The 27028-nt window shown below is 40.1% G+C and overlaps 1 protein-coding gene across 1 annotated transcript in view; it reads left to right on the top strand.

The window, feature by feature from the left end:
- The window catches only part of dnah9 (dynein, axonemal, heavy chain 9), a 71752-nt gene that overhangs the window by 36939 nt on the left and 7785 nt on the right, over positions 1–27028 (top strand). The window contains exons 44-70 of the mRNA XM_023958740.2: positions 61–268; positions 470–635; positions 4069–4171; positions 5645–5884; positions 7132–7293; positions 8477–8673; positions 8891–9053; positions 9267–9390; positions 10092–10234; positions 10611–10772; positions 11946–12179; positions 12951–13031; positions 13604–13783; positions 14316–14546; positions 14737–14931; positions 16378–16497; positions 17089–17277; positions 17400–17635; positions 17722–17844; positions 17970–18174; positions 19565–19729; positions 21319–21459; positions 21541–21711; positions 21826–21948; positions 22170–22363; positions 23745–23893; positions 24708–24835. Of these exons, the coding sequence (XP_023814508.1) occupies positions 61–268; positions 470–635; positions 4069–4171; positions 5645–5884; positions 7132–7293; positions 8477–8673; positions 8891–9053; positions 9267–9390; positions 10092–10234; positions 10611–10772; positions 11946–12179; positions 12951–13031; positions 13604–13783; positions 14316–14546; positions 14737–14931; positions 16378–16497; positions 17089–17277; positions 17400–17635; positions 17722–17844; positions 17970–18174; positions 19565–19729; positions 21319–21459; positions 21541–21711; positions 21826–21948; positions 22170–22363; positions 23745–23893; positions 24708–24835 (4533 nt within the window). The remainder of the gene's footprint in view (positions 1–60; positions 269–469; positions 636–4068; positions 4172–5644; positions 5885–7131; positions 7294–8476; positions 8674–8890; positions 9054–9266; positions 9391–10091; positions 10235–10610; positions 10773–11945; positions 12180–12950; positions 13032–13603; positions 13784–14315; positions 14547–14736; positions 14932–16377; positions 16498–17088; positions 17278–17399; positions 17636–17721; positions 17845–17969; positions 18175–19564; positions 19730–21318; positions 21460–21540; positions 21712–21825; positions 21949–22169; positions 22364–23744; positions 23894–24707; positions 24836–27028) is intronic.

Here is a 27028-nt window from a genome sequence, read left to right as displayed (position 1 = left end):
TTTTCGGTTGGATGTTTTTTCATAAGATTAGCTTGATTGTGTCATTTGTGGTCTATACAGGGGTGTCTGGTCCACACCACAGAGACCATTCAAGTTCAGTACTTTATGGAGCGCCTTTTAGAGCAAAGCAGGCCTGTGATGCTGGTGGGGAGCGCCGGCACTGGGAAGTCTGTTCTGGTCAACAACAAGCTGGAATCCTTGGACCCAGAAAAATACATGATTAACAACGTCCCCTTTAATTACTACACAACAGCTGCAAATCTTCAAGGTACACGGTGATCACAGGCTTGCCTGAGGTCTCATCTTTGAACTGAAGTAGATTTAGAAGAAATCAGTCTGCATCATTTTTCTGCATTTGTAACGACAGAAAACCAGTGAGTGTCCTCCGGTATAAATGTAGAGACCGGACTAAGCTGCAGCTTAGAAAAGACCCTTTTATGCTCAAAGCTCTGTTACTTGTCCTGCAAAGCTGTTTTAGAAAAACCCCTTGAGAAGAAAGGAGGACGCATCTACGGCCCCCCAGACAGAAGAAGGATGGTTTGCTTCATAGATGACTTGAATATGCCCGAGGTGGACACATATGGCACAGTTCAACCCCACACACTCATACGCCAACACATGGACTACAAGCACTGGTAAGACTTAGCTCTTCAGCCTTAATGCTTAGTGGCATTGATTCAACAAGTTACTGGAAACATTCCTCAGAGAGTTTGGTCCATTTTGACATGATAGCGTCACATAGATTTGTCGTCTGCACATCCATGATGCCAATCTCCCGTTCCACCACATCCCAAAGGTGCTCTACTGGGTGACACACATCTGGGGCCTCATTCATAAACGTTGCGTACGCACAAAAGAAGGCGTACGCCACTCTCTACGCAATAGTTGAGATTTATAAAAAGCAAACTTGGCGGGAAAATGTGCGGTCCTTCACGCAAGCTCTGACCCAGGCGTACGCACTAAAACGGGTGAAATGAGAAACGGCGACACCGTCGGCAGATGGAAGAAACACGTGAAAGTGAAAATGACAATACTGCCTCTCAGAAATTACATGACGACTTCACAAAGCAAGTCTTACAATTAACAGCCTACACGAACATCCGTTTGATCGATTAGCAGTGAAACAAATAAAAAAAAAAATCAAACGAAAATTACAACAGAAAATCAAATGAACACTTATTTGCAGAAAGAAAAGTGAAATATGTTCTGCAATATTGGCATGTTGTGCAATTCATCCTTATAAATAATATAGTTAACAGAACGAAATAATGTCCAAAACTGATATTCCCGTTAATGTGTCCGTCTGGCCGAGCAAATATAGGTGCAATTAGACAGACAGACAGACAGACAGACAGACAGACAGACAGACAGACAGACAGACAGACAGACAGACAGACAGACAGACAGACAGACTGACTGACTGACTGACTGACTGACTGACTGACTGACTGACTGACTGACTGACTGACTGACTGACTGACTGACTGACTGACTGACTGACTGACTGACTGACTGACTGACTGACTGACTGACTGACTGACTGTCCGTCCACTGGGGAAAGTTGTTTTCATAGTAAAACATTTCTTCATAAGCTACGGAATTATGGTATTCATGCATATGCCTTTAGTTTGTTTTATTTTGATGAAACAATGTATGGCGTATGTCTCAACCATTCAGAAAGCAACAAGAAATTACATTTGCGCTGATCAATTTCCCATTTCCACGTCTATTATTACCGACATCTGTAGCTTGTCAGATGCAATTAAATGGATGGAAATAAAATGCCCCATCACAATGCGTAATGACACACAATGGCTGATCTTGCGCTCTTAGAAGATGTGGCAAATGGAAGAATTCGGAGTGAACGCATCTTTAGACAGCAAGAAGACTTGCTGGCAAACGAGGACGAGTGGCTTATGAACCGCTTCCGACTTCCTCGAGCCGTCCTGTTGGACCTCTGCAGGTTTTTGGGGGTGTGTCACCCGGTGCATCTGGCGCGTCTGCGTCCCCCTGCGCCTCAGTCACCACTTATCGTAAAAGGGATTCCCCAATTATTGCTGCCAGTCTCTCATCAAGAGGGGTCAGCTCCGGTGATCCACCCCCACCCCCACCCACCCGTGGCAGACACACTCTAGCGATGCAGCGCCAGACGTTTTTTTGCCTCGACTTTGATGTCCGACCATTTCTTTTTTATTTCGGCCACGGTCCGAGGTTGTGAGGCTACAGCATATAAGGCGTCTGAAAACGTTTGCCACTCAGGTGCCTTTTTGGCATTAGTAATGCCCACACTGTGCCCTCCAAACAACATTTTTACGATAACTTCTACTTCACATTGAGTGAAGTTAAGTTTTTTTCATTTCCTCTCGGTGTTTGCCATGGTTTCGCAATCAATGAATATTCATTTGTGGGCGTTTCACGGACTATTTATGGGCAACTATGGGCGTGTCATGAAGCCGTGCCATTTAGAATTGGTTGTGATTTATTAAGGGAAAGATGCGTAGGATGTGCATGCGAACGGTTTTATAAATCCAAATATTTCTGTGCGTACGCACGTCCTATGTTTCATCCGTATGCCACTTCTGACGCAAATCCTACGCAAAGTTTTATAAATGAGGCCCCTGGTGACTGTGGAGGCCATTTAAGTTCAGCGAGCCAATTGTCATGTTCTAGAAACCAGTTTTTGAAATACTTGGATCAGCCGGCCTGGCACCTACACCTATGCCACGTTCAAAGTCACTTAAATCCTCTTTCTTCCTCCTTCTGATGCTCGGTTTGAGCTGCAGCAGATTGGCTTGACCATGTCTAAATGGAATGAGTAGCTGCCATGTGATTGGGTGATCAAAAATTTGTGTTAACGAGCAGTTGGACAGGTGTGAACACATAATAAACGCAATTGATGTGCCTAATAAAATGGTCAGTGAGGGTAAGTCACGTGCTGATTCCAACAGCACATATGACTTCTGACATATGTGTCTCACGTTCAACTCGCGTCCACTTGTGTTATGATAAATCAGGATTATTCCCTTGGTAGAGTGTGTGTGTCTGTGCACGTGTGCGCTTTCACACTTCTTTTTTTTTTTTATATATTTTTTTATTGCTTTTTTAACAAAGTTTTAAAACACACAACACAAACACTGCCAGTGTACAAATGAGAAATACAGCATAAATACCTACATACAGCAACAACACAGAAGGATTCATCCTAAGGATGCAGAGAAAGGTAAACAGTCATCATCAGATGAGAGGCTGGGCTTTTGCCTGGTTAATATGATCCATGGAAACTCTCCAAGTCTTTGTGAATTTATCCTGCCGACTAGTCAATTTGTATCGTATTTCCTCAAGGTACAAACAGCTCGCCAAGTCATTTAGCCACTTACAGAAACTGGGGGAGGTAGAAGCCTTCCACTCCTCCAGAATAATCCTTTTGGCTATAACCATTCCAAACATGACAGCATTTTGAATTGATTGTGAAAGCTTCTGAGTTTGCTCTGAACAACCAAATATTGCAATCCGAAGGTTGGGAGTTATTTGTACATTGTAAACTGAACTAAACAGCCTAAATATATTAAACCAAAAATGTATTAGCTTAGGGCATGAGTAAAATAAATGAGATAAAGAACCTATACCAGTTTGACAACGATTACAGTTTGGTGAAACAGAAGAAAAAATTTTATGCAATCTTGTTTTGGAGTAATGCAAATGGTGGATTACTTTAAACTGTATAATTTGTTGATGTGCACTTATGGAACAAGACTTGATCCCTTTCAAAGCGCTTATCCATAAACTAGTAGGGATATCCGTCCCAATGTCATCTGCACACTTCTTCATGTCATTATGCGTTAAGGTTTATGGGAGTCCAGATTTATCTGTTCTGCTCATGCCTAATACACTCAGACCATTTTAAACATGACCAGAAACCAGCTGAATGACTTGATAAGGGGCCAGCCTCTTGGTGAAATGTCAGGAGCCCCCCCCACACACAGACATACATTCTGACTTTAGTGGAGGGATGTTTGTGGTTTTGGGGGCATGGTAAGCATTACTTTTTTTTCTGTGTGTGTTTTCCAGGTACGATCGAAACAAGTTGTCTCTGAAAGACATTCAAAACCTTCAGTTCATCGCCTGCATGAACCCCACTGCCGGCAGTTTCACCATTGATCCACGGTTGCAGGTACACGACCCCACGCCGGATCGTCTTCACCTACATTTTCAAATCTGAGGCTTCATGTGCTCCAGCTCATCTTCAGCTGGACTACAGTAAAAAAGTGGTTTTTAATGTGTTGATGTTTGCTACATTGATTTAATGTTTTAATAAATGTTAGATTCATTTTTAACAGTTTTTTTGTCTTTAGGGTAAACATAAGAAACATTGTCTTTCTTTTGTACCCATTGTGAGAAAACGTATTCGTTTTTTGATGTGGAAAAAGAATTTACGAGATTTTGACAAAACAGTTTGACATGGTTTGTGTTATTACCTTAACTCTTACAATAATCGCAGGGCTTTCCTAAAGGGTAGCAGCTAATTGATCTTTGATTTACGTCAATGATCGTCCTGCTGTCATGGAAGCAACCATCCTCCGCTTTGTGTTAGATCATGGTTCACGCCTCCGCATTGTCGGTTCAGTTTGAAAATGGAAATCTTGAGGGCATCAACCCGCTCATACCATGGTCACTATACAGAGAAAGAAAATTCAATCTAGTTATTTTAAACATTTAAATAGTTTTTTCTTGCCAGAAGCGGACTATTTGATATGCAGTGTGACGTGTCGTTATAGCAATGGCCATGGGGCCTGCACCTCGCACTGCTGGAGCTGGTGTATGAGGACTAACTAGCGGCGTACTGTCGTGTATATATGTTTAACGTCATTATAAGTAATCCAAAACATCATTTCGGAGGAAAAGTCTACCTCTTCCTTCTTGTTTTTGTCCAGATGATGAAGCAAAAGTTTGTTTCAAAGAAAATAAATTCACAAGTAGTTTCATAGATCGCTTTGATTGAATAAATATCTACCATTAACTCTGATCAATAAATGTGGCATTTAATATGTCCATCAGACATTTGAAGGACAGAAGTCTTTTCTACGGTCTTAATGTTGTGATCAACTGTGGAGTAACGTCTGTCCACCTATACTTCAAGTTTCTGTTGTTCCAGTTACCAACTGGCGTTCAGGCAAGTGCAATAATACAAAAGATTCCGTCTATGTGACCGGGACTTCTTTTTTAGATGTCCATCGTCCCTTTTTAATGGACACAATCCTAATTGAGTATTCACTCATATCATGGTGTAACAAAAGGTGAAAGTGACTTCTACAACAGTTTATTTTTTTAACAATCATGTTGGAGACGCTTGAAGGGCTTTGGTGGTTCTGTATATATTTGACTCCGCTGTCTGTGACAGACTGATAGAAACATTCAGGACAAAATGAGGACATATACTAGACATCAGCTTGGACTTTGGAATGCAGAAAGTCCTGCAGCACGTTCCTTTCTAAAGCTTTCAGTAGCAGAGAGTGATGCATGTTTGAGGCAACTCAAAGTCTCACTGACAGTTTCTGATGTTTGAACTTCAGCCAACTTCCTAAAGATGAGTCATTAATGCAAAACAGGCTTACTTCCATCCTCTCTGTTCTGTCACCCTACACAGAGACACTTCTCTGTCTTTTCTCTACCATTTCCGAGAAATGATGCCCTCACCACCATCTACAGCTCCATCCTCTCTCAGCACCTGAAAGCGGGAGACTTTAGCCCCGACCTACAAAACAGTTGCTCCCCCCTAGTCAGTCTTGCACTGGCTGTGCACCAGAGCATCTCCGCCACCTTCCTGCTCTCAGCAGTCAAGTTCCACTACATCTTCAACCTGCGAGACATCTCCAACATCTTCCAGGTGAGACACAGATCGCACATATCGATGACAGATACTGTATGTACAGAAAAACAGACAGGAACTAAAGAAATTTGACCTATTAAAGTCCTATTTTTCCAGCTGCCAGGCCTCTGCCATGATTCATCAACTATTATGCTCACGTTTGTTTTTAATGAACACATTTGTAATTAAAATGATGAAAACGTTTCTCATGCCTGGTTACAACTATTTTTAGTGCTGTTGTTATATCTAATAGCAAATAATCTTGTCTTTACCTTTGCAGAATTCTTGATAAAATTGACGTGCATACATTTCAGGTTAATGCACTTAGCTTCAGTCTAAGTGCGGACTGATTATTGTGCCTGTCTTTATTTCCATTTTAAAAAGCATTGACAGAGGTCTTTTAATTATGATTGTGCTGATTTTAGACAAAGTTTCTGCAAAGTTGCATTTCAATAGAAATTCCCCTCTGAGTTATGAGCCACCCCTTCCCATGCCCTATAATTAAGCTATCTGCTTACACTCTCTAACTACTGCGCAGAAGTACATGGAGGAGGACGTACATCTAGTCGTCTACAAGTGGATTTATCAGGATGGAGCAGAGCAGAGAGCTTGTGGCTCGCCCAGCTTATTTTCTACGTCAAAACTAGAAATCTTTTTCAAACTGCATTTTTTCGTCTGAACAAAGAAATATTCACAAAAGCAATTTTAAACGTATTTAAAATGTTCTTTATACATGTCCTCCATCAACAGAAAAATGCCTTAAGAACATGTTAAAAACACCCAAAACATGAGTTTCATCAGAGTGGGTCCTAAAACGATTGTGTTTATTAAGCCAACGACGGATAAGGCCGGCTCAGAACATCTGTAAGGCTGGGATTTCAGACTCCAGACAGTGAAAAATGTTTTATGATGCCCCAAACTCAGTCTGAATGTGTGACTGTTCTTACCTAACTATATGAATCAGGATAGGATAAGCTGATAGCTGCAGGATAAAAATAATCAGAATGTCTCCATAGTTTCAGTTATTGTCTTAGGGCACACACACCACAGGATGAAACTGATATGAATTCTTGGTCTTTCATGAAAATATATGAATGTTTTGGGAAAAGTATGACAGTTTTGGTCAGGCTTTTTTCTTCATTTGAAAAACTCTTTCCAATCATCTCCTGCCCACCTTGTTTCTGTCTCATCTAAAGTCAAACTGCCCAATCAACCTGAAACTATTCTGTGTCCACTGACTTCTTTTTGCCCTATTTTCTCCCCAGGGTATTCTCTTCTGTACCAGTGAGTGCCTGAAGACCCCCGAAGACCTGCTAAAAGTGTACCTGCACGAGACCTGCCGGGTCTACCGAGACAAGCTGCTGGATGAGCAGGACATCCAGACCTTTGACAAGCTGCAGGAAGACATGGTGAAAAAGTTCTACAAGGTGAGAGTTTTCTACTGCTTGAATGCACCTTTTGCGTACGTGTTCACACTGCTACCCGATACTAGCTCATGTACTAAGTTGGAAGAGGCTTTGTGCGAAATGTGGAAAATCTTGTGGATCTCGCAACAGGCGTTTTTCTTTCACAGCTCCATTTCAGATATGAGAAAGACTTTGTGTCATATAGTTCCAGCCGGGCACAAACTGCAATTATTAATTTCTTCTTCATGATTGATTTTTGATTTATAAGACCAAATAAATCCAATGTCGTGACATATTCAAAGGCCATTACCGGGCCTGCTCAATAAACAAAAAATTTCCAACATCACATTATTAGCCTGTGCAATACGTGTATTGCAAAAGACCATGTAAACTGTGATAAATGGTTAACTTTACACCCAATGCTCCTGAAAAAAGGCAAAAAATAGTCACTGGGGAGTTTTTACAAGTCAGCCACTCTCCCTTACTCCTCTGTTATTCATCTGTCACAAACTATAGAAGCTGAGCTTAATTGCTACTCGTTGTCCTCGGTCATAAACTGTGAGGAAGACCGCTTGGCATGGTGGAAATTACATTCCTACATATAGGCAAACTTGCGAGGAAGTGTCTCCGCTTACATGTTAGTAGTTCGATTTCAGAGAGACTTTTCAGTACAACAGGATACATATTAACACGTCAGGACACATTAGAGCCTTGCAAAGTAAACATATTGGTTCTCCTGACCAAGGACTCTTCATAGTGAAACAGTCACTGAGGATGCATAGATAGAGCAAACCTGATGTTTTCAGAAAAGCCCAAATGCAAACTACATACATTTTTCTGAATTGTTGTCCATATTAGATTAGGCCAGTACTACCAGAAAGGTAGATCATTGTTCTTTGGTGTGTTTCCCAGACATACAAGTTCTTCCCCATATCCTATTATGTTGATTTTTATCTAAATAAAATGGTTGCAGTGAAATGGAATTGATGTTTTAGTTTTTCCCCCCGCTATTTCTTCATCTATCACAAGTCATATCCCCATCCCAACACTGATCATGTCTATTGCACATAGTATGCTTTTTTCAAATGGTTCAGCCCTTGCTGCCACGTGAAGTCCAGAGTGTTCGAGACCATTTTTTATGTTGTACAATAAGGCTAGCACATCGTCTTCTCTGCTTACCATGCTGTGTTTGTGTCCGTCCAAGGACAAGGACGAAGTTATCGAGCAGACTAGGAAGTTGAACCTGTTCTGCCACTTTGCCGGTGGGCTGGAGGAGTCTAGGTACAGCGCTGTCCAGTCCTTGAGTGGACTCAATAAAACCCTGATGGAAGCAATGGACAGACACAACCAGGTCAACTCCACCATGGACCTGGTGTTGTTTGAGGATGCCATGGCTCATGTGTGAGTTCAGCAAGCTCAAGTTTTGTTGACTTTAAAGAAATGCATAAGAAGGTCGATGTTAAAACAAATCCAACCACCAGGTGCTCTTAAGGTAATCAGCATTTTTGCCGTAAAGGAAGGAACAAAAGGCCCACCACAGAACTGAATAACTGAATGCACAAACCCAACATGAACTCTTATTCCTCAATCCCCTGACTGTCTGCATCTTCTCCTGCAGCTGTGGAATAAACCGGATCCTGGAGGCTCCGCGGGGTAATGCTCTGCTCGTTGGAGTTGGTGGAAGTGGCAAGCAGAGTCTGACCCGCCTGGCTGCCTTCATTTCCAACCTGGACGTGTTTCAGATCACTTTGAGAAAAGGATACGGAGTGTCTGACCTGAAGGTTTGATTCGCTAAAAGCATCCATGTGTAGAAGTCAATTTGCATCCATGTTCTTTTAAAAGACTGATAAATGAATGATTTGTGAGTCAAACAGAGATGGTTTTGATGCATTCATGCATTCATTAAAAGCAGCTCAGATATTAAAAATATAGAACTGCAAACTAAAGGTTCTTTCGCAGTCCAGTCTCACCATGCGTCACTCTTCCTCACCTAGACTGACCTGGCATCTCTCTGCATCAAAGCTGGTGTGAAGGATGTCAGCACTGTCTTTCTAATGACTGATGCCCAAATGGTTGACGAGAAGTTCCTTGTCCCAGTCAACGACTTCCTAGCATCAGGTATCTGCAGGCTCATCTTGTGATTTCACAGCAGTCACAGATCACTGCTGTGCCAGTTCTGCTGCATCGCTCATTCATATGTTCATATTTTAGAGTGATAATGCAAACTATTATTATTGGTTTTAATAGGTTTTGGCCTGTTGGTTGGAACTATATTTTATTTTCCTAATTTATTGCATCTTTAAATAAAAATGTTGCTTATACAATATTTGGTCTCCATAGAAACCTGGTTTATGACAAAAGCAAACCGTCATAAATCCTAAGATTTGAAAGGTTATACTTGACCTTAAAATTCTAGGTTATTCAAGTTATGAGTCTAATTCTTCTGCTTCCCAATAAATCAACCAAACAACCGCCTTTTACTGTCACCCAATTGGTATGCTACTGGGACCAGCCAATCAGATGCATGATGTCCATGCTAGTAAAAAAGTTTCTTCATTCTACATGAAGGAAACAAGGGAAAGATTTTATCAGAATTTCCTGAAACGATGTCATTATAAAATAATTCAATTACCATATTTTGGGCATCTCTTTAAAATATGAGCCAGATTTGACTTAGGAGTCTGGATGCTTTATGTCAACTCAGAATCCAAAAAGATAAAAGAAGCTTTCAGAGTTTTTTTTCTTTTTTCTTTTGCTGAAGTTTAGATTGGTACAAAAACAAACAGAAACCTGTGACGGTAATGATTTTTGTTTTCCAGGTGAGATTCCTGATCTGTTCCAAGACGAAGAAGTGGACCAAATTATTGAGAGCATGAAGCCAGCAGTGCACAGCGCAGGAATGATGGTTACAAGAGAAACCTGCTGGAAGTTCTTCATTTCACGTGTTCGCAGACAGCTGAAGGTAAAAAAATCCGAAAAAACATAGACCTGCATGCTCCTTTCACTCTTTCATAACCATTTAGAAATTGAATGAGTCGCCGTTTATCTGTTTCACAGAACTGAGTGGATGTTTTATCTCAGTACTCTCATAATGTAGATCAAGCTTTCTTGACGACACTTGTAGCCAGCAGCATGAAGAACATGTTCCTGAGAGCAGAAAGAACGGAGGAGAAAAATGTGGTGAAAACCTGTGCCCCACTGCCTCCAGCTCAACAGCTATTCATGTGCTTGGAAGCTTTGTCTCATCAGTGACAGAGCTGTAGCCAATTCTGAAAACCTTATGATTCAGATCTTTGACTCCAGATGTTTATGTGTGGATGTTTGCTCATGTGTTGCAGGTGGTTCTGTGCTTCTCTCCAGTGGGAAGTAAACTGAGGCTCTGCAGCAGGAAGTTTCCTGCCATCATCAACTGCACCACAATCATCTGGTTCCACGAGTGGCCACAGGAGGCGCTGGAGTCTGTGAGCCTCCAGTTCCTGCAAGGGGTGGAGGTTAATGAGGTGAGAGCTGCTTTTGTTTTATCGTTGACTATACAGGGGAACTGGACTGAGTCAGTGTGACGTCATCTATAGAAAATGGCTTTCTGGCTCCAACCAAATAGTCAATTCAGTTGCTTTTTTTTTTGGCGATAAGGGTGTCGCCATGTTGGTGCCAGACGACATCGGTAAGCAGTGCTGGTCAGTGTTGGGCTGAGTCATTGTTTCACTCTTGCCAATTAGGAGGGATTTTGTTGGAGTCTACCACTTGAAAGCAGTCTCATGAGAATCTGTCAATTCAAACACTTTGAATCCTCTTGGAACCAGCAGGTGCTTCTTATTTGAAACGTGAGTGAGGAGTGGTCACTAAGTCCAGTTCTCAAATACTGTTAAGGGTTTTATCACACCAGGACCTCACACTTTATGTTTCAAAATACTGTACCGGTATAGTTCAGAATGTCAACTACTGGGAGGCTAAAACCAAAAATCCTGTTTTTCTAGAACAAGGTTTCTGCAGAGCGGCAGGAGATGATTCAAAATTTGCCTTAGAATTGTGGATGGGACTGATGGTGCAGAGCAAGATTCCCATGATTTCCCATGATCCTTTTGTCTACACTCTATAGCACTAGCTCACAGCACCTCACAATCCCAACCTTACATTAGAGGTGCTACAAAAAAAGTGAGCAATGTTGGAGCTATCCAGTCGAACAGTTTCGATCAAATCAAATCAAACTTTACTTATAAAATAGCGCTTCTCATGCATTTTGTGCAGCTCGAAGCGCTTTAACACTACATCAAGATTCCAGCTCAGACATGGAAAACAAAGACGCATGCATTTGTCTCCAAGTGGATGCATCAGAATGGAGCAGAAATCTAGTGACCCGCGGATTGTATCTTCCACGTCACAAAGACAATCAATTTTAAATTGCATTTTGTTTCTGCACCTGATTTACAACAATTTGAATGAAGAAATTCTCAGATATGCTGATTTAAGCTTAATTTTCTCTCCATGTCTTTCATCATGACAAAAATGCCACAAGAACATGTTAAACACCAAACACACAAATTTCATTGGAGTGGGTCTTTAATGTGCTTACTGCAGGGCAGGAAGACAACAATTTAGTGCCTGTGTGTGTGTGGAACTTCAGATAAATCTGCATTTTCTGCCTTTTCATGTCAAATAACCACTGATCCCAGTCTGAAGTGAAAGAGTCTGTGAGTAAATTCATGGCGTACGTCCACACGAGTGTGAATCAGGCATCCAAGGATTACCTGGCTAAAGAGCGCCGCTTCAACTACGCCACCCCCAAGTCTTTCCTGGAGCAGATCACCCTGTTCCGCAGTTTGCTGGGACACAGAAGCAAAGAGCTCACCGGCAAAATCAATCGGTTGGAGAATGGCCTGCAGAAGTTTGAAAGTGCTGCATCTCAGGTAGAGCTTCTGTTTTCAGGTTATTTCAAACAGTAGCTATGCCTTTAAACAATCCATCAGTTCATCAAAAGCTCAAAAAGCACTGTTTGAAGTTTAAAAAAATCCACATTTGCTTTATTTCAATTTTTTTTAAATGGGATTTCTTGCACAATAACCTTTTGAGTCCCTGATGTCAGATCATTATTTCTGGGACAAACTGAAGACTTTCTGAACACTTTGTTCGGTGTGTGTGAGAGCATGTTTAATGATTTATTTTACAAGCTTCTTATCCAGTTCATCTTGTCTGACTATTTGTTTGTTTGATTTTCTTCCTGTAATGGATTAAACCCCATGTGCATGGGCATTCTTGTAGGGTCACAATATTTCTACTCATGTGATTGTTCTTTTTAGACTTTTAGACTATCTCAATTAGAGGGAGACATTTGGTTTTAAGTTTGATCGAAACCAGAAATGAACTTCAATTAGACAAAAGTAAACTCATATTGATGCAATGAATTGATGCTGGAGTTGCATCAATGAAAGAATCCAGCCTGAGCTCCATCAAAGTCAGTCCATGTTTGTAACATTGTAAGGTTAACATTAGAGCAACCATCACGACCTTTTTTGGACTGATAAAAACAATTTTATACATTTATGACAATTCAACAATTATAAATGAATCTTATTACAGTACATGGAAACGAAAGTATTCTCTTTTTTATTACAGTATAAGTATTTTATTGGTTCCCTTTTTCCCTGATCCCGACTTTTTTGTCTATTACCAACCAACAGGTGGACACTCTGAAGGTCAAGCTGGCGGATCAGCAGCTGGTGCTGCAGCAAAAGAACGATGATGCTGACAAACTGATCCAGGTAAAAAAATGTTTTTTGTTTCTTCTACACAAGGGGACGAAACAGGGCCGGGCCGCAGACAGGTACCGGTCCATGAGGCAGTTGGTACCACGCCTCAGAGGAAAAGAAACAAAGACCACATTTCTTCTTTTATTTATAATCTGATTCTGAAGAAAGTTTTATTTTGGAAAACTACTGGATTCACCACATCTGATTCACTAACATTTCAAGTCTCTATGGTGTCAAAAATCCATCCACTACCTAAAGTGGCTGCTCCGACTGCTGAATTGAAACGCTAAGCTAATTAAGTTAATTCAAGACAAACTTCTCTGGAAAGTTTCTTTTAGCAGAAAAGAGCCAGTAAGGAAATAGAAGAAGAATATTTGACTACAAAATCTAAATGGGGATTTATTGCAACAGTTGTTCCCACACAACATAACGGCTGTCTATTGTTACGAGGATGCAACAGATAAAAAAAAACAACTTTTTACCTGCCATTTTTTTAAACATAATTGTTTGTTTTAACATATCTTCATGCTTTGTTGATCGACAAAAATGTCAATACTGATGGTATTCCTTTTTACGCTTTGTAGGTGCTCGGCGTAGAAAAAGAAAAAGTCTCAAAGGAGAGAGCTTTGGCAGACGAAGAAGAAAAGAAGGTGGCAGCAATCACTGATACGGTCAGCGCCAAGCAGAAAGACTGTCAAATAGACTTGGACAACGCTGAACCACTGCTGGAAGCAGCTCGGAAAGCACTCAACATCCTCAACAAAGTTAGTTTTTCTTGTTTTTTTTACTGTATTTTCTACATGTGACATCACGCTTTACCTTCCTCTAAGCTTTACACCTTTGCATGTCAAGCTTTGGTATAGTCCAGGTGTAACAACCTGATGCTCTTGAGCCTCATGAGGCTCATTCAATCCACCGTCACTCTTTAGCTTTGTAGAAAAGTTCTAATAATTTGAATCAATAATGGGTTTGTAGTTTTGGTTCTTTTTTTTTTCCAAGTTTTATCACTTATGTTTGGAAGTTTAATGTTAGATAACTGAGCAAAATGATGCTAAAAGATTGAATCTTTTGTTATTAGACTCATTTTAAGCTCATATTTATTCCCAACAGTGTCTAGTTGCTGTTCAGAGACAAAGTTATTCAGCTAGAATTGAATTTTCATATATCGATTTTCTTTCATTTAATTCTACACCATGCTTCTTTATTCCTTTAACTTCAAGACCACAAAGTTGTGCAATTATTCATACTTTAGTAAATACAGCAATAATCTGAATGTCTTTCCTCCCAATCCTTCAGAAAAACTTGACAGAGCTGAAGTCCTTCAAAGCTCCTGTGGAGGCTGTGACCAGAGTCCTAGAGGCGGTGATGATTCTGAAAGCACCAATTGGAAAAGTCCCAAAAGACCTCAGTTGGAAGGAAGCAAAGGTGATGATGGCCAACGTGGACAAATTTCTCGAGTCTCTCAAAACCTTTGATGGAAGGAATATCCCAGAGACATCCTTGAAGGCCCTCGAGCCCTATTTGCAGGTTAGTGAGTCAGTTAGCCGTTACACTCTTTGATGAAGAAGATTGAGGTCATTCTTCTGTGCAGGTTATCTACTCAGGTTGCTTGTTTAGCAGCAGAGAGACTGAACTAAATCTTCATGGTGGCAAATGAAACAAATGAAATCTCCGCTTCAGTTCATCTTCACATTTGTTTTCTTTGTGCTGTCTCCAGGATCCAAGCTTTTGTCCAGCACAGGTGGCTGCCAAGTCCTCGGCTGCAGAGGGTCTGTGCTCCTGGGTTTTGAACACTGTGAACTTCTATAAGATTTACTGTGAGGTGGAGCCCAAGAAACAGGCCTTAGAAAAGGCCAACGACGAGCTGCAGGCTGCAGAGAAAAACCTAAACCGTATCCGAGGCAAAGTCAAAGTAAGCATTGATGGCAAATCCCAAATCCTTTAAATAATTTGTGTCCAAGTGCTGAAAGCAATCAAGATTTTAGGCATTTTGAAGCTGTTGCTATCAAAAATGCCCAGTTTAAATTTGGATGCACCTTTGGGTTTCAAGAATAGTGACAAAGCTGTTCCAACGCTCTGTAAATCACCACTAGGAAGGCTAAAACATTTGAAAACATTGTGTATTATAGCACCATCTAAGAAACCAAAATGTCAAAGTTTAATCTTGTAACTAGAATAATTTTAGAGACCAGACCTTACACGCATTAACACTTTTCATGGTACCATCTTAGGAATTTTATTCAACTATTTCCATTCTCAAAATAAAACAATTTTAACAGTAAAGACGAGACTTCTTTAATATTACGTGCAGCCGCGCGTGAATGAAATACAGCGCCATGGACAACAAGAATAGTAGAAAACACAACATGAACACAAAAATGCTCAGAAATGAGTGACACTGGGAAAAGACGCAAAATCCAGAACCACTTTAATTGATAATGCGAAAAGAGAATGTGGGGACTGCAGGGAAACAATTCCATCTAGAACCGACTCCACAACCAACCTGCACCTGAGAAGCGGGAGAGTCTTCTCCTAAACAGAGCCAACCATTACTGACTGAAGAAAGCAGACCAGCTAACAAAGCTGAGACACTTGCTATTTTTGAATGCTAACCTTTACTGTGACGAAAAATCACATACAGTGAGCGTGCTTTCAGCAATCAGACACTTAACAGAAAACTCAAATGCTTTGGAATTAATATGTATTTAAACCGTTTCATGAAGTTTGCAACATAATTCTAATGAGATTTAAAGAGTATCAGCAATGATACGCTGGGTAATTTGGTAAGTTTTTGGTCACAACAATGTTCATTTAAGATGTAGTTTTTAGGGTTATTTATTATCTTTCTGCTGTTTTGGGGATCAATAAAGTTCTATTCTATTTGAAAAATATTGACCTGAAGCACCTTATTTACCCACTGTCTCAAATTTGATCCACACATTTTTAACATGGTGTAGCTATATTGTAAAAAAATGAGTATCAAAAAAAGTCGCATTATTTTAACACAGCAATTAGTCATTAAAAAGAAAAAGTTGTGAAAATTAGCTAAACTTTTCCTGCTAAAAGTGTTTTTGAGATTTCATGAAAGCAGCCATTTTGAAATGAGTGGGAAAAACCCTTCTACTGCCTCTAGTGGAATGATGATGAATCACAGAGCAGAAATAGACCAAGCTTTATACAATGGATTTTACGGAAAGTTTGGATCATGCTTATGAATTGGGGGTCTCAAAAATGCATATCATACATAAGAATGATTAAGGATTAAAAACAGAATGTTGCTCTCTTTGTACTTTGCCTTTAGGAAACATATGATCATTTAAATACATAATTCTTTTGTTTTTTTGTTGTTGTTGACCAGACCCTTGATGACAACTTTGCCAAGTTGCAATCCAATTTTGAAAAAGCAACAGAAGAGAAGCTCCAGTGTCAACGTGAAGCAGAAGAGACAGAGCAAACCATTGTACAGGCCAACCGTTTGGTAAGGAGGTCATAACATCACAGGTGATATGCCGCATGCTGGAAAGTACCCCTATGTGGTTAAGCTATGTTCACACCACCCTCCGCGTTGAAGGGGCCTCTTCCAATTAAAAGTCTATGAACAGGAAACGCATATAAATGTGTGTTTTGGGCCTGCAGTTTCTAACTTGCTTTCACTTATAGCTGCACACGTCTTTAAAACCGTTTTCAGGCTCACCCTACAAAACAGTATAAAACAGTAGAAAAGGACAAAAAAGAAGAAGCTTCTCCCTCCTTGCCTTTTTTAAACAGCATGGACCAAACACGCATTCAAGAACCTGCATTTAGCACACTTTTGAAAGCGCATCAAATGCCCGGTGTGTACAGAGCTTTATAGAGTTACTCAGCACCTGGTAGTCCCAGGGGCTCTCCAGTCCAAGGATTAACCAGACCCATCTCCACTTGGCGACAATAAAGGACATCAATGCAACAAATCAGATTTATGCTGGAATATTTTTTGTTTCCTGTAGCATCCACCGCTTAGTTAACAGCTGATTCTACAGACGGCCTTTGGGAGCATCTCTAACCAAGCAGTTTTTTTTTGGCGTTCCAGATGAAGGCGTTGGCTTCAGAAAAAATTCGCTGGACGAAGGACATTGAAAATTTGAAGAAGCAGGAAAGTACAATGTGTGGTGATGTCCTCCTTATCACTGCGTTTGTCTCCTATGCGGGATACTTCACAAAACACTTCAGGCTCCATCTTATGGAAAACTGCTGGAGGCCTTACCTTAGTCAGCTGAAGGTGAGAGACCCAATAAAATGCATGCTTTGTGGGTCATTTTTCTGCTTAAATCACCCTCAATCATGCTGGAGTTAAAAAAACAACTGATTTTACTACAAAATTACATGTATTTCCCCTTTAAGGTTCCCATTCCAATTAGTCCAGACCTGGACCCTTTGACCATGCTGATTGATGATGCTGACATCGCAACGTGGCAAAATGAGGGGCTTCCCGCTGATAGGATGTCTACTGAAAATGCTACAATTCTCACTTCCTGCCAGCGCTGGCCCCTCATGGTGGACCCTCAGCTGCAAGGCATTAACTGGGTCAAAAACAAATATGGTGAACGGCTGCGGGTTATCCGAACCGAACAGCGGGGGTGAGAAAGAGACCAAAATCCTGCTTTGTTGAGAAGATACCATGTACAGGACTTTCACTATACATCCCCTTTTCTTGCCTCAATAGGTACCAGGATGTAATAGAGACAGCGCTGGGAGTAGGTGACATGGTTCTGATTGAGAACGTGGGTGAAACACTAGATCCTGTTCTTGGACCTCTGCTGGGAAGAGAAACTATCAAGAAAGGAAGGTAAACCTGAATTCTAGCATGTTTGACTTTAGAACTACACCATACTGATAGGAATCCATCTTTAGCGCTGCACTGACTAAAAACCAGAGACTTGACTACAAAAACCCACGGATGCAATGTTTCAGGTGCATAAAGATTGGAGACAAGGAGTGTGAGTACAACCCCAGTTTCCGGCTCATCCTGCACACCAAGCTTGCCAACCCTCATTACCAGCCAGAGCTGCAGGCCCAGTGCACCTTGATCAATTTCACTGTGACCAGAGATGGTCTGGAGGACCAGCTGCTGGCAGCCGTCGTCAGCATGGAAAGACCTGATCTGGAAAAACAGAAGGTGAGACAAGGTCAAGGTGTTGACACAAGAAGAAAACTATTCTTCCTGTGAGGCATTTTACCACACATGAATGGTAATGGATGGACATTGATGTTTTCAAGCACTGATAACAGCATTTGTTTGTGCAGCAGCTTGAGTTTTTCTCCACAATGAGTAGGCTCTCCTGGAGAAAGCAGTCAAAGCCATGTCAGGGGTCTTTAGAGGATGGCTCCCATGTTTCTGCCTGTCATTCATTCCCATATTTATAAACTTGGATCATAGAATCAGATTCTAGTTGATATTAAGTATAAAGATAGTGTGGGTATTACCTCTTTACAGAAAAAACAGACCTCTTTACCAATCGAGTCAAACGTAACACTTCCTTATTTAAACAGCACATGCTGTTTGACCAAAAAGCTTCTTCACTTCAGTTCATGTTGGACACATAAGGGATTTAAGAAGACTTTTGATCAATTTGCTTTTTGCATCCCGCATACCTGTATAGGGAAAAGCTGCTGTGTAAAGAACAACTGAACTTTTCGTTCTTTTCAAGTTCTTAGAGAAACTAGAATTGAAGAAAAATGGTGCAAAGGCAGAAATGAGTTCAAATGGCAGTAATGTGGCATTGCAGAGTTCCCAGGTTCTGTGGAATCCACCAACTACAGATGTTTTGTTTGATCTTTCTTGTACAAAGTTTAGAATCTTTTTAAAAACTGGAAGCAGTGGGGGATTTGAATAGACGTTAGTGTTAAGATGGATACACTTCAGAACTGCAGGTGATTATTGTACGCATGATGACATGATGTGAGTTCACTTATGATGTTCACTATCACAGTGTCCACTGTTATCACAGTTCCCACTGTTCCCTGACATTGAGCTCATAAGGTAGAGGTTTGATTTCAGCCTCCGCACAACTGCAGAAACTCCTGCAGTTGTCCGTTTGCTCCTAAACTGTGAAAAAAAAACTGCCAATGGGTATTGGAGAGGCTAACCCTCTTGGAGAGTTTTAAAGCAAAACTGTTCCTCCACTACTATCCCTTAGTATCTGCCTAGCTAACCTTTTATCATGTTTTTAATTCTTGTTTAATCGTTTTTTTTATGTTTAATTTTTATGTTCTTAATTCTTGTTTATTGTTTTGTCTTTTTATGTTTTACCATTGTATTATTTGTTGATGTAACATTGTGTACAGCACTTTGGCATCTTTGAAAGGTGGTGGAAGGTGCTCTATAAAAGGATCAAATGAAAATGAACAAATGACTGTCCCAGACTCGCGCTCAGACTGTTCAGACTGTCAAACACAGGGCTTTTAGCTGCTGTCTTTGTGCTGCCTCTCAGTATATCAGGGCCATGTTGTGTTTCTAAGAGCTGTTGGACCTGCAGCAGTTTTCTCAAAGTATTTCTGTGTATTAGTCTGACTTGACCAAGCAGCAGAACCAGTTTCGGATCACTCTGAAGACACTGGAGGACGATCTGTTGTCGCGCCTGTCATCTGCCTCCGGAAACTTCCTGGGAGACACGGAGCTGGTGGAAAGTCTGGAAAGGAACAAGAGCATGGCTGAAGATATTGAGAAGCAGGTCTGTACCATTGTTTTAACCCTTGTGCTATCCTAGGCACTTTAACGTTGGGAGTTGGGTCATCTAGACCCACTAGACAGTGCGCTGAACCTTTTTTCTTTAATGATTTGTGATCTTCACTGGTTTCCTTGGATTACATGAAATCTTTCCACCTTTATCCATCTTTCTTATAGTAGGGAGAACACGTCAATGTAAGGGTGGGGTCATCTAAGATAGCACAAGGGGTTAATTTCTTTTATTTTTTATTTTTGGCTTCAACGTCTTCTTTTTTGTACCTCTTTGGTTCTACAAAGTAACCTGTGGTGACTGCCTGAACAGCAAAAATATCACCCTGGAGTCACAGACGTAGAAGTTTCCTAATTCTCCCTCCACCCTCCGCTTTCACCTTCCTTTTATGTTCAGATCATCCAGTCATAACTGTCTCCTTACTGTTCTTCAGATGACATTTAAAAACTTTGAGCAACGTTTGAATCTGCATTTGAATTCTTTAGTCACACACAGTGTTGACCCACATGGGTGTAGACTCGTACAGGTGCTGCAGGTTTTTGGGTTGTCCTGGCCCATGGAGGGTTTTAGAGAGGAGCGGCTGCATCTTAAGGGGAGAGTGGGTGTGTCTTAAGGGACGTCATAAAATTGGAACTTGGTGGATGTGGTAAATGTATCATAATTTGTAAGGATAATGTAAGTTACATGCACCTATGATGTGATGCTGTTGTAAGGGGCCTTTACGCCACACTCTAGTTGTTAGTAATGTGCGTGCACTTGCCCCTTACTGTCCTTAGGATACCCTTAAAAAGCCCACACAAACAACACTGTCTAATAACGCTAACAGTCAGGCTGTATACGAAGAGAATGCAGTTATCACTTGAACAACATTAACGGGTCTCCTGTGCAGTGCACAAGTTTGGAGGGGTGGAAAATAAGAAATCCGTATGACATGCCTATGTTTCACCTACTTCACCCTAACGTGTTATTTAAATGTTTGGTACGACCTGTTGTTCAAAGCATGCCCATAGATAAAAATGTGAATGAATACTTTCACTCTACGGGGTCACAGAGAGGTCTACGACTTTGATATTTTATGCATGCTGCGCACAAGTTTTCCCCATTTTTCACACACGACCGCCTGTGTCCACCAGAAAGGGCAGTTGCAACTAAGCCAACTGCCCTTTGGCAGCTGTGGTGCAGTGGGAGGGCGGTCGACCCATGATCGTACCTTTGCAGGTTCGATTCCTGCCTTGCACACCCATGCGTCGAAGTGTCCTTGTGCAAGACACTGAAGCCCACCTTGCCTCTGGTGGGAGGTTGGCGCCAGTGTTCGGCAGTGGAGCCGCCACCAGTGTGTGAATATGTGTGTGTGCATGGGTGAATGGGGCTGTGACTGTAAAACGCTTTGGGCCTTCGAGTAAGGTAGAAAAGCGCTAAACAAGCATTCGCCATTTACCAATTACCATAAGATCTGACTTGGACCTACTGTTTAAGACTTGTGACTTTTAACTACTTTGTTCACTATCTGCATACATATGTGCAGAATCTTTTTTTTTTTTTGTCTGAAGAAGATTCTCGTGTTTGAACTCTCTCAACTGCAGGTAAAGGAGGCCAAGGTGACCGAGGCCAAAATCAATGAGATTCGGGAGTACTACCGACCAGCAGCAGCCCGGGCCTCCTTGTTGTACTTCATCATGAATGATCTCAACAAAATCAACCCCATGTATCAGTTCTCTCTCAAGGTATCCCATTCAAGTTGCCCAACTGCCCAGAGCTTCTTTCAGCTGGATCACTCAGTCGTGTGTGCTCCCTCATGTTTGCAGGCTTTCAGCGTGGTGTTCCAGAGAGCGGTTAAGAAGGCCAAGCCAGAGGAAGAAGTGCGGCAGCGAGTGCTCAACTTAACTGACAGCATCACCTTCTCAGTCTTCCAGTACACCACCAGAGGCCTGTTTGAGTGTGACAAGCTCATGTTTGTCACCCAGCTCGTGTTCCAGGTAGGAAGGAGAGAAAAGCTTTTTGCTTCGATGATTTCTCCTTAGAATGAGCTTGTGGTTAAATCAGTAAACAGTTTCAGCTGACAATGCAGCATGTCCCTCCTGGGTCTCCAGGTTCTCCGGATGAATAATGAAATAAACCCTGCAGAGCTGGACTTCCTTCTGAGGTGCCCCATCCAACCAGGTGTGACATCACCAGTGGATTATCTGTCCAACCAAGCCTGGGGAGGGATAAAGGTAAGTTTGACACAAAAACACAGCTTTCCAAATGAGCATGTGGGCAGGTTAACTTCCATCCTTAAGACTCATCTTCCCTTGAATTTACAATAGTTGCTGGTTTTGTTGTGTTATTAAGGAATGCCTCAAAGTGATTCAAAAGCCGCAGCAGTCATGACACTGTAGGAACACTTTGAGCACATTATTTTAATTTGTGTCATTATTTTTTTTCAAACCACCAGTCCCTTTGCTGCATGGAAGCATTCAGGAATTTGGACCAAGACGTTGAAAGTACCCCCAACCGCTGGAAGAGGATGGTGGAGTCTGAGTGTCCAGAGAGGGAACGGCTTCCAATGGAGTGGAAGAGCAAAACCTCGCTCCAGAAGCTGTGTATAATGAGGGTCCTGAGACCTGACCGCATGAGCAACGCCATCAGGTGAGAGCTAAAATTGTTTGGGAGCTCAGACTTTGCACCTTTCTCTTTCATAGGAGGAAGGAGGCTCTGTTTGTACTATTGCGCTTAAAATTGGAGTAATGAGGTTGTATTCACTAAATCTAGGATACGTGACAGCACAATTTAAAGTCTGAATATTTCATTTTGCTTGTTTTCAAGTACAAAACTGAATTTTTGCTGTATATATATATATATATATATATATATATATATATATATATATATATATATATATATATATATATATATATATATATATATATATATATATATATATAACTTTATTTTATATATATATAAAATAATATATATATATGTAGACTTACAAAAATACATTTGTAAAATTGTGAGAAAAAAGTCATAATTTTACAAGAACACAGATGTCAAATTATCAGGAAAATATAATGTAATTTAAAAAAAAATGATGTTGGTGGCGTACGCCTCCATCCACCTTAAATCCATCAATGAAGCCATTTATGGTGATGCCATAAGGTTTTATTTTATTGTAGGACTCTAAGTGCAACAATATATTTTATTTGAAACTCTGCAACATGCTGCCAACGATCCAAATGGGGGCTCATCGGAAATCCTCTCCTTGTCAGTCTTCATCACCAGTCTCAATGTCTCTTAGGAAACTACAAAACCCCTCTGAAATGGTCGTTGATTTCTTTCTCCACAAAAGACACAATTTCTCCCGAATCTTTGGGACATCTCCTACTGAAGAGGCCCACTTTTCTGCAAATTATTTTTATTGTCCTTATAATGAAATGATGTTGACTCACTAAAAAGTATTTGATCATCTGTGAAACCAATGCTGAAGTAACCGCCTACGTCTTTCTTAGTGAAACACAATATTGGTTCTTTTTTTGCTTTTTCCATTTTTTTTTAGTAAACAGGCTTTTGCTTCATAAATTAATGACTTAAATCTCGATAATTCTGAATTTATAACTGATGAAATTAGAGCTTTGTTCTTGTATTGCCTTTTTTTTCAAAGTTGTCAAGTTCTACAAGTCTAGTCTGGTAAAATGTTCACTTTATTTTCACATATTTATTAGTTTTTTTATTTTTATGATGGACCTAGATTAAAATCGTCATTGCTTTCAGCAATCAGACGCAATTTCTTTAAAGTAATTGCAAATCTAGTTAATGTTCTTTCTTTGGTTAAACTTAAAAAAATACACATCACTCTCTAATATATATAGCTGAATATTGAACTTGGTGCATTATTGTTTAATGCTTGTGTAAAATGAAGGAGTGGAGTAATCCTCTCTGAATGTCTGTTGTGTTTGGTTGAAAGTCATCAGTTTCAGAGATGAAGTTCACAACAAATGAATTAAAAACAGAGCAATGTTCTGTCCTGCAGGAACTTTGTAGAGGAGAAACTGGGAAGCAAGTACACAATGGGACGATCCCTGGACTTTGCGTCTTCCTTTGAAGAGTCAGATTCAGCTACACCCATGTTCTTCATCCTCTCTCCTGGAGTTGACCCCTTGAAGGATGTGGAGGAACACGGTGATGTTCTTTTCCTGTCTCTGATTTGACCCCTTTGCTGTCGCTGTGCACTGTAGGTAGAGAGCTATAAGATTTGCATCCTCTGTTGCCTCCTTAGTTTTTTTTTTACAAAAAAAAGAACCTGCTTAGGTATTGTCTGCTTCTATTTAGTGAACAAACAAACCACTCCCTCATCACGTACCCTTCATGTTCGCCAATGCAGCAAGTGAACGAGCAATTTGGCATCCATGTTGAAAATACCAAACTCCTGAAACAATTGCATCAGGCTTGATATAAAGGCTTGATATAGTGCAAGACGATTGATATGATGGCCGATCACTATTTACTATAAACTGAGCATTGGGGTCAGTGTTCATGATTTCTATGAAGAGATTCATGGGAGAGTTTAAGACAGACACTCCTGGTGAAAAAGAAGACAAAGTTCTCTCATATTTGGCAAAAGCGTTCGGCCTTTAGGAAAAACATTCTTAGGACTTTAGGACAGAAGATGAACCATTACATTACATCTGAAGTACTGTATAGGTCCCTCACCATGTCGGAGAAAGCATATCGACACAATGACGGTTGTGTGATAGTCATTTCCAGATTCAGAACCTGGTCTACTTTGCAGTGTGTCTGGATTTAATGATTCTGCAACTAATTCCGGTTTTTAGCATAGAAGTAGACTGAATTTCTGCCCACTTTGTCTTATCTCACTACTGAAAACACGTTATAAACTAAGAAGCTGTATTGTAGAAGGCAGAATTTAGATGTTTAGTGAAGTTATAAAGTAGAATGTTGTTTTAGAGTTTAAATGTGTTTTTTCTTCCATCAGGAAAGAAGCTTGGCTTCACATTAGACAACAAAAACCTTCATAACGTGTCTTTGGGTCAAGGCCAGGAGATTGTAGCTGAGCAAGCCCTAGAGGTGGCAGCCAAGAACGGCCACTGGGTCATTCTGCAGGTACAGCACCGAAACGGCAGAGCTGCAGCGCGTGCTGCTGCATGAACCAGAAACGCACCACAAAATGAAACGCCACCCGTGGATCCTGTATGTTACCTTCAAGTAAAGCCGTTCTCGCCAAACTGCAGCCAGGAAACGGGGAAAATAGAAAAGATCGGTGAAACTTTTGGGTCGTTAAAAAAATGACAATAACATATACAACAACAACAAATTAATCCAACAGCCATGAGGGAAAACAAATGTTTTAACACAAAAACCTATTTTTTTATACATAATGAATTTAGTGGATGCCAAATAAAAAAAGATAAACAAATCCGTAAATATGTCTATATTTATATTTCATTACTTTACTAAATTATTATAACATCATTATTAACTATGATTATAACTAAGAGAAAAATAGAAAAAATGCTAAACATGCATAATAATTTAATTACATAATTAAAAAATGTAAGATGAGCAAGTCGGATGTATATTTCAATTAGATCGATTCCTGTGCTTGCAATGCAATCGGGAAATCTCTTTCTCCTTTTTTTCTCCCAAAGTCCTTTCATTTGTTAACACATAGCCAGTGTTACTAAAATAATGTATTGGAGTACTTTTTGCTTTAATAAAGTAGTGTAAGGTATTACAAATGAACCGTGATTTATAGTTTCTCAGTACAAAAGCTCATTTAGAAAAACCCACTCAAAATGTAATACATTTAAAGAGATATCGAGAGATTTAAGGATGAAAAACTGCCACCAATACATTTTTTTTCCTGTAAGCTATTTTCAAATGGACAAAAACTACATTTCCTTTAAGCCTTCATAAAACCCAAACAATTAAATATAAAGTTTGTGTACTTCCTCTGTAGCCTCCTGAGGAGCCGATGGATTCAATTTGTGGGTGACATGGTTCTGCCTTATGAATACTGTATTCTGCTGTTTGTGATGATAATACTAAAAAAAACAGTGTGTGAAAATAGTTACGTTTGCTTTGTATGAGTTAATTATGCCAGAGGCTGGTGAAAAAAAAAAGATGCATACATTTACAACAATAAAGACATAAAATTATAAGGAAAAAATCTAAACTTTATGAGAATAAAGCAATAATCATGAGAAAAAAGTCCTAATTTTACGAGAATAAAAATAGAATTAAAAGAGTCAATATTTAACGATAATAAAGTTATAATTTCACCAGTTATAAATTAAAACTTTAGAATGCATTGAAAACAATTACTTCAGCATTATTTTCACAAAAAGTCAACATTGTTTTATTGTGAGTGAAGAAAATTGAAAACAATTAGCAGGAAAGTAGATCTCTTCAGAGGAAGATTCTTGGCCTTGTTGCATTTTGTAGTTGCAGAGGTCCAAATGCATTATGGCACATGAATTCCAATAATGAACTGAAGTCTTATGGCATCACCATGACTGGCTGCATTAATGTGGATGAATGCCTACACAACCAACTTTTTTTCATAGATGTACTATTTTATTCTCATCATTTTACCACTTTTTGTCATAATGCTACAACTTTATTTTCGTAAATTTATTTATTTATTTTGGTGGCACTAAGACTTTGTAAATATTAAACCTGATTAACAAAGGTTGCATTGTCGCCAAAAAGACTCAATACTGAGTGCTTGTGAGCTTATCAAACCCTTCACCCATGTATTACAAATTAACAAATTTCAAAAGGTGGAACATGCAAAACTACAAAGTAAAGGTGGAAATGTGCAAAGAAAACTACATTTTGGCTCCTCCCTTGTTATAACTGTGGTTAGTCCTGTTTTTTCACATATCTCTAGCCTATATTTTTATAACTAAGGTTTGCTCCTCCAACTGTGATTTCAGTGCTTTCCACAAAACAAGATTGTAAGTGTTAATATTAAACTACATCACCCTTTGTAAAATGCTGTGTTGTGCATTTCAAATTTTCTGCTTTTATTTCCACAAGTTCTGCAAAGAAAGTAACTTAAAAGTTGTGTAAGGCATTACAATTCTGGGACAGTAATATTGCAAAGTAAGGGATTACTTTTAAATAACACTAATAAGTATTCCATTATATATTACAGTCTGGAAGTGACTTTGCTCATAGCTGCACGTACAGCACATTGTTTATAAGGAAGCAGTTGCCCCTGACAGAGCTCATGTTGTTGCTGCTCCCCGTTTCCCTGACTGTTTTAAATGTCATTTTTCACCTCCTAGTTCT

Source organism: Oryzias latipes, chromosome 9 (genome assembly GCF_053564925.1).
Source record: "Oryzias latipes strain Hd-rR chromosome 9, Olatipes_Hd-rR_3.1".
In the NCBI taxonomy this organism is placed as follows: Eukaryota; Metazoa; Chordata; class Actinopteri; order Beloniformes; family Adrianichthyidae; genus Oryzias; species Oryzias latipes.
Note: the sequence above shows the minus strand (reverse complement) of the source record. Positions and strands in the feature narration are given on the sequence as shown.